The following is an 11,150-nucleotide window of genomic DNA, read 5'->3' on the forward strand; positions in this document are numbered from 1 at the left end:
TGCTGAACCAAGTCTTTTCAATTCTGTACTCATTCTCTTTAAAGTCTTCCAGGTTTGAGGAACAGGAATTCATTTAAGTTACCTCAATTAATAGGGGTTTTACGGTAGCAGCATGTGTGCCTAGGACCTAAGACACAGCTAATAATTTGGCCACAAAAGAGCAGAAACCTTAGCAGAGCTAGACCTTAGAGCAGAAAAACAAAAATAAAAAACTTATCTGGAATCCCAGGCAGTACTATCTAGGACCACTACTGCATGAGCTTGTCTATCTTGTCTCATATCATTTAGCATCATGTCATTAACACGCTTCCTACTTTCTTCCTGTCTGCTTCCTTCTGTCTCTAGTGTTCATTCCTCACCTTTACCCTGCATACCTTTTCTTCTACCCACAGCTTCTGCTTATTCATTTCTACTTCAAGCTGCCCCTACCATCTTCCTCATGGTTTGACGTTTTTATGGCCTTCCTCTACACGCCCTTTCAGGTTTTATTCCCACAGTCTCGGTCTTTTCCTTTCCCAATTCAGATGCCTGGGAGCAAGAATATGATTAGCTCAGGGATTTTGGTTGTTGATGAGTTACAAAACCGAGCAGGACCCTGTGGGGCTCCTGGGCACAGAAGCCTTTCTGTCCCCCATTTCTTGTTCATAGGGAACAGACTCCAGCCTCCAGCCTCCATGACCTTCCTTGAGTTCCAAAGGGAAATATTCGAACAGTCGCTAATCAAGGGAGGAGCAGGCAAGAAACCACCTGAGGCGAGATTAAAGGGACCAGAGAAGCTCATCAAGATCACCTGAGATTAAAGGAGTGCAAGGCCCTGCACACACCCTAATCTTATCAGTAACCTTTGAACCATTTCCTCATCAAATCCTCCCAGGTTGGAGCATAGTTTTTCAGGGCAGGAGCCCACTGTGTCTCCTTTTGCCTGGCAAAGCAATAAAGCTACTCTTTTCCACTTCACCCAAAACTCTTTCTCCGAGATTTAATTCAGTGCTGGTGGTACAGAGGCCAACATTTTGGCATCAGTTAGTTGGTTTTGGTTTGGTTTTTGGTTTTGGTTTGTTTGGTTTGATTTGGGGGTACCGATCTACACCACAGGTCACTAACCAGCCTATGAATTTTGCTTCACTGGATCAGGTGGCCTTCTCTGGTCCTAGGTAGGCATAGAGAATTGAGTCTAGTTATTCAGAATAGGACCTTTGGGGGCATCCTATTCTTCACAAACTGTGGTAGGGCCATGTCACTTAGAAGGGGCTGTGAGGGCTTCCCTGGTGGCGCAGTGGTTGAGAGTCCGCCTGCTGATGCAGGGGACATGGGTTCGTGCCCCGGTCCGGGAAGATCCCACATGCCGCGGAGCGGCTGGGCCCATGAGCCATGGCCGCTGAGCCTGCGCGTCCGGAGCCTGTGCTCCGTAACGGGGGAGGCCACAACAGTGAGAGGCCCGCGTACAGCAAAAAAATAAAAAGAAGGGGCTGTGAGTATAACAATCACTGTGATAGACATGGCTGGTTCATTCTTCAACTTGATTGCTGGTACCCACACTCTTCATATACACATGTCTGGGTGTAGCAAAAGAATGCTTCTTTTGTGCATAATCTTAGGCTCACAAAAGACTGTCACATTTGTATAGTAAGAGGAAGGGATGCAGCATGAATATTAAAGAGGGATTCTAGATATTGGGCATTTCCATCTTCTTGGACTTCTTCCAGATAGCCCCACAAAATTACCATGCTGCCAGTCTTTGACAATCAGAACCTTAATACTGTCTATTAATACAATTTGGCTGGTACCACAATTTACTCATGAATATGATCAGGTCCCACATGTGACCTGGAAGGCTCACAAAGTGCCAGCTGTTGGAAGAAAGCTCTTCTTGCATCAAGGTTACATGATAGTCCTATATTTCCTTCTCTACCTTGAGCGAGGCAACCCTGGCTTGACATTTGTTCCTCTCAGTGTATATTATCCACTACCATGAGAAACATACCACTGAGGTTATGTTCAAATGGCACAAATTCTGAGACCCAAGAAACCATAGGCAATGAATTAATTAACTCCTTTGTCAGCATATACCACTGGAAATTAGCATTTTATCATCCGTTTGGAAAGGAATCTCTCACTGCCATCCATCTAGCTGATAAGAAATACTAATTCCATATTGACCACATTTTATTATAACAGTCTGTCTTGGATAATTCCACTCCCAGTATCAAATTTCTGTAATAATTAGATTTTTTAAATTTACACATTCACTTATCTAATTTCTTCTTGTTATATTAGGCCCACTCTTAAGGCTGTCAAGATCTTTTTTAGATCATATGCTTAAATATCTCTTAATTGATTTTCTTCATTTCCTCTGTTATTGATTTATTCAGTTCTTCAGCATCTCTCACTTTGACAACTGTAGTAACAATATAACTAATCTTACTGATTTTTTCTCTTCCACAACTAATACACCTTTCTCTCAACTTCCAAAAAAGGTCTTCTAAAATGCAAATTTGATTTTACCTTTTATCTCCTGCCATTTACTCTCTTACATCCCCCCAAATGCACCTCAATTTCTCATGTCTCTATGCCTTTGCCCTTCCCACTGATTAGAATATTCTCCTTTTTTTTTTTTTTGGACAGGGGTCACCTCTTCTGTAAAACCTCCTTGATTACTTCCTTTCCTCCAACAAAGATACTGTTCTCTACTGTATATTAGTGTATCTTGTATATTCTTTTATTATTCATATATCCTGGTATGTAATAATTACTTTTTATATCTCATTTATTGATCTGTCTCTCCTGTTAGACTCCAAGTTCCTTCAAGATAGAAACTGTCCTGTAATCATCTTTATATTTTAGTTCTTAGCTTAGTGTATGTCCAGCAATTGTTAATTGAATTGAATTTGAACTTCTCTAGTGTATAACAAAGTCCCAAACATCTGGCTTTTGTGATAGTAAATTTTCTGTTCTCCCCTTCTGACACCCAAGAGCAGTGGGTATAGAGCATAACCCTTTACCCCTTTCCCAATTTGATATTCATTTCTGTTCCTTGTTAGTCATTTCCTGTTTTATCTGTTGCTACTTTATGCTCAACTAGAAAGCCAGTGGCTAGTTTACCCTTTGTTAATTACAAACTAAATATCTTTGACCAAGGAGGAACAATTTTGAATTAAGACCCTCTTTTCTCTGTGTATTGAAGTTTCATGACCGAAGTTTGTACAACTCTGATTCTGAGTATTTCCCAGGCTCTCAGATTCTATTTGGTGAAGCATATGGCAAAGAATAAGAAGGAAGAGGTTGGGTCCTGAGTACCATCCTCCGTGATAGGTTAGCTCCCTTCTTCAAGCTAACTCCTAATTCTTCAGGATCCTTACTCAGGGTGCCAGGAAACTTCCCCAGGTGCCATTACCTTGAGCAGTAACTCACTGGACAAGTATTTTGATGTCATGTCCTTTCCTTGATGGTCGATTGAGCAGGGAAGTGGGTTGTTGGTCATAATCAGTAAGGTCTTATCCTGATCATACTCTGTTACTTTCAATGTGAAGCTTTGAATTTTCCTGTTTCGAGCCAGGAATTTATGCAGTGCAGTGGGCTTCAAAGGCTCATAGTACTGGGCCTGAGCAGACAGAAAGATTTCCAGAGAGACAAAGGGATTAGTTCAAGAGCAGATTCACAAATCTGCAGATTAGCTAATCTTTTGCCTCTATGGGGTAGGGATAGAAGCTGGACAGGGGCTGGGTTTAACAGAAAATGTCTGAAACTCTCTGTCCCTTTCTTCTCTCAGAGCTTTTCCCTGCAAACAGACCAAGGGGCTGGGGAAATGAGATGGAAAAGTTTCCACATTAAAAGGAGCGAGATGACTTAATTCTTGTGAAAAAATTGTGCCCAACATTGTGCCCAACAAAACAGGGCAAGCAGAAGTTTCTATGTTCAACCTAAACGGCCTTCTCTATGACTCATTCTGAGGCAGAGGGGGGAAACTGCCAGGAACAAAATATCCTAGTTCAGAGAGCCCTGAGGGGGCCAACACAGCCCTTATCTGCATCTTCCCACCCACCAACGTTTCTCCACAGTCACAACTACATGAATATGCAGAATAAGCACAAAGTTAGGAAAAGCAGTCACAAAAGACAGCATGTCACTTAAGATGTAGTGGGGGAAGGGACATGGCCACTAAACTTGCTTTTCCATCAGTAGGAGGAAGGCGGAGGATTAGAGTGGGAGGAAGGGAGAGGGAGAGAACAGAATACTTCCTGATTCGAAATATGTTTTCTCAATTAAAAAAAAAAAAATCAGCTGCAGGGACCACCTTCTTCCCAGTCCCGCCCTCCTCCCTCACCACCATTCCCAACAGTGTCCTGAGACAGCTCTGCTTCCCTGTCCTAGGAGGATGCACAGTCACAGAAGCTGGTGGCACTTGGAGGCACTTGGGATACTCTGCAGTGGGCCTCAGCTGAAACTTGCTGTTGGAGATCTTGGGGGAATGTTTTTATCACCTACCAAATTTGGATGGACTGTGTAATGGTGAAGGTTCTCTAGCACAAATTTTGATCGCCCGACTGCATCAAAAATCTAGAGACAATAATCAAAATTAGTATTTCAAGTTGTACCTATTCTAAACAATATTCCATTCCTTACCTCACCTTAGTCTGGCTAAAATCTGGTCTCTAACTTAAATTAAGTGAGAAGAACTCCATGCTCTGCACCCTGGGTTTCTGGAATGAGAGCCATAGCATGGAGAGCTAGGTTCTAAGGCATCCTGACAGGATAGCTTGTACATGGAAATGTGGACCAGCTTTGTGAAATGTTAGGAGCTGTTAGGAAGTGAAGGGGTGAAATAGACAAGGGCAGCATCAAAGTTTAGACCGGGACGAATCACCCCTAGAGCTCACACCTCTTTCTTCTGCCTTTTCCATCTCTATAGAAGGGAAATCAGGTGAAAAACAAAACAAAACATGCAAGATCAGGTGAAAAACAAAAAAACAAACAAACTTTAAGGAGAAAAACAAGTTACAGAAGGGCAATAACTTAAGGGTTGTCAGTGAAAGGAAGCCTGGGGGATAACTGCTTTCGGGGCTGGGGGCGGCACACAGAAGGGAGAAACAATGGTGCAGTCTGCATTTTTGAATATTTCTGTGATATATGATTCTTCCAGAAATGTGGCAAAAAGTAATTGAATTTTGGTAACCCTTCTGTCTACCACTTTGTATTTTTCTGCTGGTGGTGATGCTGGTGATTGGTGGATTGCTTGAGTGCCATGTCTGGTGGTAGAGTTGCTGGACCTCCTCCATCTGCTTCTGCTGACCACCACCCCCCACCCCACCCCCGGTATACAGAGGGAAAATCCACACACGTCTATGCCTCGCTCAGACACATGGCCCGCTTTCTCGACTCTAGCAAACTTGCACGGTCGAAACGCCCCGAGGGCGGATGACTAACCCCGGAGCTCTGACCCCCCCCCCCCCCCCCCCCCCCCCCCCCGCCCCCCACCCCCCGGGGCTGTTGCCTGGCCTCTAGCTTAGCCCCAGGTTATCTAAGGATAAATCAAAGGGACAAGAACACAAGGAGATAAAAGCTCTGAGTTATCTCCTTCGGGCTTGGCCTAATCAGGAATCAGATAAAGAGCACAATCCTGTATGTGGATGAGCATTTCTGAAGATTGCCATGCCCCCAAGGAGGTGATATAGTAAGCTGGGATTCAGAAGAAAGGGAACTCACACTGAACAGGTGAATACAGCAAGAAGGTGAATGGAGAAGAGGAAGATAGTAAGAGTGGGACAGAACTGTGTGATGAGGGGAGGAAAATGCCAGGAGTTGGCAATTTCCAGGGCTTGGAGGAGGACTGTGGGGAGGATTAGCAGAGATATGCCATACATTCTTTTAGGAATGCTGGGATGAAATAGGGGACAAATCCAAAGATGCAATGATTTCATTTGTGTTACCTTCTGTAAAACTGAAGTCCCTTTGTTCAAAACAAAAATACATTTGAAAAACCGGCTTCACAGATATGACATATATATTTAGAATAACAGACGTCTCGGAAAAATTTATTTGGGAGAAGATGTGAAGACTTTTCCTTTATAGTTTTTTTTTTTTTTAATTAATTTTTTGGGGAAAGTCTCTGGGAAAAATGTTTTTACTCCCAAATTTTTCTAAGGTGTTGCATCTTGTTTCCAAATTAGTCTCCAGTAGTTGACTAAATCCATAAGAATGTCCAAATTGGAGTATATTTTTAGTTTTATGTTGAATTGTACTATCTCTGGCTGATGAAATAAAAGTTGACCTGGAAAATTCGCTTGAATATGACAAACCTTGGGAAGCAACCAAGCTATCCAAAGGAGTTTTATTGCAAGAAGTGACCACAAAATCAAGTTTAAGTCAGGGTTTAACACTCGCTCATCCCCTAAAATAGATTTCTGGTCCCTGGGTTTTGAGCCCTGATTCTTTGCTGATATGTCCCTGTCTCTTCCCTTTTCTATGTCTCTGTTTCTCTTTCATAAAATTAGATAAATTAACGTTGCTCTCTATATAAATCTTGACCCCTTTTTGCTTTTCAACAGGAAGTTTGTGAGACCCAGCTTATAAAGCAGTCTAAGCAATTCCAAGGAAAGATTATAAGTGAATATTGCTAATGCTCTTTCTTACCTCATCGCTATCAACAAGTGTTTCTTTCTCAAATTTAACTGGGCTAGTTCTTGAAGTCTTTGATTTGCCATACTGAAACCTGCAAAAGAGGCAGAATATCGAATTATTTTTTTCTTACTCAGAGTCTTGGTCTTTTACATGTTCTCAACCTCTCTCAATGAAGTTTGGGGACATGACTTAGAAGAGCCCAGTTTGGGTGATCACTAATTGCGTAGGTATGGGTAGTAAAGAACAGGACTCATTATTCAGCCTTCATGCTGGGCTCTTCAGTTTGAAGAGTTAATCAAGTGGGAACTCTTGAAGACATGGTGACAGCTGATAAGTTGATTTCTTCTAAAATAGGGGTTTTAAGAAATGCAAATTAAAACCACAATAAGCTATCACCTCACACTTGTCAGAATGGCTATTATCAAAAAGAACGCAAATAACAATTGTTGCAGAGGATGTGGAAAAAAGGGAGCCCTCATACACTGTGGGGATGTAAATTGGTGCAGCCACTATGGAAAACAGTATGGAGGTTCCTAAAAAAAAACTAAAAGTGGAACTACCATGAGACGCAGCAATTCCACTCCTAGGTATATATCCAAAAAAAACCCTGAAGATACTAGTTCAAAAAGATACACGTACCCTAATATTCATAGCAGCATTATTTACAATTGCCAAGATATGGAAGCAACCTGAGGGTCCATCAACAGACGAATGGATAAAGAAGATGCGGTATGTATGTACAATGGAATACTACTCAGCCATAAAAAGAATGAAATTTTGCCATTTGCGACAACATGTATGGTCTTGGAGAGTATTATGCTAAGTGAAGTAAGTCAGACAGAGAAAGACAAATATTATATGATATCACTTATATGTGGAATCTAAAAAATAAAACAAACTAGGAAATATAACAAAAAAGAAACAGACACAGATATAGTGAACAAAAAATAGTGGTCACCAGTGAGGAGTGGGAAGGGGGAGGGGCAAGATAGGAGTAGGGGATTAAGAGGTACAAAGTACTATGTATAAGATAAATACGCTACAAGGATATATTGTATAACACAGGGAATATAGCTAATATTCTATAATAACTTTAAATGGAATATAACATTTAAAACTTGTGAATCACCATGCTGTACACCTGAAACTTATATAATATTGTACATCAACTATACCTCAATTAAAAAAAACAACAGGGGTTTTAGACCACTCAAGGAACTGGTCTAGTAGACGGCTTAGGCAAATTCTTTTGGGCAATTGGACAATCATAATACCCTTAAAGACCACCTACTGTTTTGAATGTCTACCTGCATACTCTTCTCCACATGGAGACAGCTCTGCCCTTGCCAATAATTCGCCAATGATTCCATGAGAAGGGATACAGTTAGTGGAACTTCCCAACTAAATTTCCAATTCTTAATGACCATGCTTGGGTTACTGGTTCCCTCATGTACCTAACCACATCTCAGTTTCCCTACCTAGAATTAAGGTAATAAAAACAATTATCAGTGGCAAATATTCTCATAATCTAAACTTTCATTTACTTTCCCATCTCCCTCTCCCCCAGATACCAGTTCCCTTTGGAGAAAAGGGGCAAAAGTTGCAATATTTAGTAACAAAGTATTTTGGATTCCTTGACCAATTCTTACTAAACCCATTTACTGCCCTAACATAGTGAAAGATGCTCATCAGTAAGATTGGGTTACTTAAAATAAATAGCCTGCTTTCTCTTTGGAGGTTAAACTAGCTTAAATTAAGTAGGATCCTGGAACTACCTCAACTAAACCTCTGTCCTTTAAAAATGAGGGTGGCAGAGTAAAAACCAAAACAAGAAAAGTAGAAATGGCCAGGCTATGTAGTTGATAGGTCAACGGGCTATAGCATGGTATAAATAATCCCAAATCCAGGATCAAATCCCATCCAAGGATGGCTCACTTCCATCTATTGCTGGCCACCAGCTGCATCATTAACTCAGGCCAGAGGTCTTAAAAATAGTCCCCAGGAGAGAGGGTGACACATTGTGGGTAGACCAAAATAAATTCACCCCCACTTAACATCGTAGAGTTGGTGCCCTTTTGATGTGTACTATTACCTTAAGTTATCGAATAATTAACACTATATTATAGGCTTTATTGTAGCACTTTTCAAAATGATTCTTTGGTATCTAAGAGGCAGCACAGGATCCCAGATACTCTTGTTCAAGGCCAATTTAAGGCATAGAACTGCATGAAAAATGCTTCTTCAGCCCAGCAGTGTCCATATTTGACAGCCCGGCGTTTTTCTTTTGGTAAAAGCTACTCTAGTTGTTGTATGAAGCACAGATCAAGATCTGATTTTTGATCCAAGGACAGTAAGTCAATTAAAATGTTTTAATGAGTGTCTACTCTGTGACTAGTACTGTTCAAAGTGATATGGACTACAAAATGAGTCTGTATAAAAGGTATTCATAACTTAGTTGGGCAAACAAGACTACACACTTGGCCTGTCTCCTTTGGCCCATTACTGTTCACTGCTAAGTGGGCCAACCCAAGGCAAATATTCACCCAGAGGCCAAACTCAGTGCCTCTAAATAGTCCACGTTCTGCAGGGGTTCAGTTCAATCCAAACATTCTTTTCTTAGCACATTCTTTGTGCTCAGCCCCATTCTTGATCCTGTGTGGGAAACAAGAGGAGACTTATTGATGCTGTTGTGAAGGCAGAAAATGCACAAGACATGATGATCCTTGCCCTCAAGAACTTAAGTTTAGTTGGTAAATGTGGGGAGAGAAGAGAAAGTGATTGTTAAATGTGAAACAATAATGACAAATACATGCTAACATATTAGGTAAGTCAATTCATTTCTTGGGGCCTCAATTTCCTCATCTGTAAAAACAGAGTTAACCAATTGATTTAAAGGTGACGTTCTAATTCCATGACAGTGGTGAGATTTACCTATATAAAGACCTGAAATAAAATTAATTCACGTGTCAGTTGTGGGAGAAATTTGGAGGAGTAGCCATCCTTTAATGTATACCTCCCCTCTCAATATAATCATACTTTTCCAGATATTAGTCCTGACTGGAAGGTTATTTTGTTTTTGTTTTTTTGCTGTTGTTGTTTGAAGCGGTAAGACATAAAAGTGGGGAGGTAGGATGAGATCAAATAATGGGGGCCCTGACAATTAAGGAGAGCTTTGATAAGGCCTATTAGCCCAAGCTCCCATAAAGCCTATGGGTTTGGAGGAAAGATCTATATTAATGTTAATAGTTTTGATAGGTGATTGCTCAGGGTTTATGTCTAGTTTGAGTGTCTAGACACAAACCCTAAATATGACTATCTAGAGTTTATCTCTAGACTGAGTTAACCTCTGAAACTTCCCTTCAAGGGAAATAGACTAATAAGCTTTTCACCCTTTTCTCAGTTTTTCTGCAATTGTGAGTCCAGCTCACATGTATATTGAAACTAAAATAAGTAGGAGCCAACAAATTGGGGGATATAAGGCTTGTGCTGTTTGTCTGCGACCCAGTGTGGGGAAAAACATCACACAAACACAAAAACTACATCTAAAATAAGAATAGAAAGATGGAGTGTACAATACCTTGAAGGACATTAGGAAAGCTTAGTTCAGGGAAGAAGGGGAAATTCCTTGACGTGGAAACTGTCCATTTTGAAAATATTCTAGAGGAGACACAGGGAATTTGTGATGAAAAGGCAATCTAGAATGCTGAGGTGTTCTATGTTGGAGTCAGAGAATTAAAAGTCCAAAGATTTTAAACAAAAGCTGCTATAATCTGCTCCAGTTTGTTTTTCTAACCTATGACCCCCAACATACACACACACTGACCCTTTCACTGTATCTTTTTGAAAAAAATGTATTGAAGTATAGTTGATTCACAATGTTGTGTTAATTTCTGCGGTACAGCAAAGTGATTCAGTTTACATATATATATACATTTTTTTCATATTCTTTTCCATTATGGTTTATCCCAGGATATTGAATATAGTTCCCTGTGCTATACAGTAAGGATATATTTTCACTGTATCTTAATCAACCTCTGCCTTAGCCAATGTTTTTACCCTGTTCCTCAGACATAGTGAACATTTATTTCTCTTATTCTCCAAACTTAAAACTCTCTCCCCAACCTCTTCAAACCATTTGAGTCTTCTTTACTTAGGCCTTTACTTCTTCAGAGAAGACTTTCCACATCAATCTAATCCCAAATTCTAGCCTGCAGGTACTGTTTTTTTTGTGCACACAATTATATAGTAAATTGTTATTCTATGTAGAATTTTCTTATATGCAGGTTGTTTGCTCCCTAGGCAGTAAGCTCCTTGAAAGTGAAATATGAATTATATATATATTATGTTTGTTCCACCCACAGTGCTTTATACATTAGGCATTCAAAATCAATATTTGTTTATTTCAATATATTTGCCAAACATCTATGACATGTTAGGCACTGTCGTAGGTAATGGGAACCAAATAAAAATTAAATGTAGTCTTCGACCTCAAGGAGCTCACAGTGTAACCTAGAAGACAGACTAGGAAAGAG

At 40.4% G+C, this 11,150-nt stretch overlaps 1 protein-coding gene across 1 annotated transcript in view; it reads right to left on the reverse strand.

Moving 5' to 3' along the window:
- The window catches only part of TSGA13 (testis specific 13), a 15,973-nt gene extending 5,696 nt beyond the window's left edge, over positions 1-10,277 (reverse strand). Inside the window, exons 1-5 of the mRNA XM_007469723.1 lie at positions 10,196-10,277; positions 9,096-9,270; positions 6,631-6,709; positions 4,486-4,557; positions 3,395-3,601 (exon numbers count right to left, since the gene is read on the reverse strand). Of these exons, the coding sequence (XP_007469785.1) occupies positions 3,395-3,601; positions 4,486-4,557; positions 6,631-6,709; positions 9,096-9,118 (381 nt within the window). The 5' untranslated portion in view covers positions 9,119-9,270; positions 10,196-10,277. The remainder of the gene's footprint in view (positions 1-3,394; positions 3,602-4,485; positions 4,558-6,630; positions 6,710-9,095; positions 9,271-10,195) is intronic.
- Positions 10,278-11,150: the final 873 nt, after the last annotated feature.

The sequence above is a fragment of the Lipotes vexillifer genome, unplaced genomic scaffold (genome assembly GCF_000442215.2).
Source record: "Lipotes vexillifer unplaced genomic scaffold, Lipotes_vexillifer_v1.1 scaffold1329, whole genome shotgun sequence".
Taxonomy (NCBI): domain Eukaryota; kingdom Metazoa; phylum Chordata; class Mammalia; order Artiodactyla; family Lipotidae; genus Lipotes; species Lipotes vexillifer.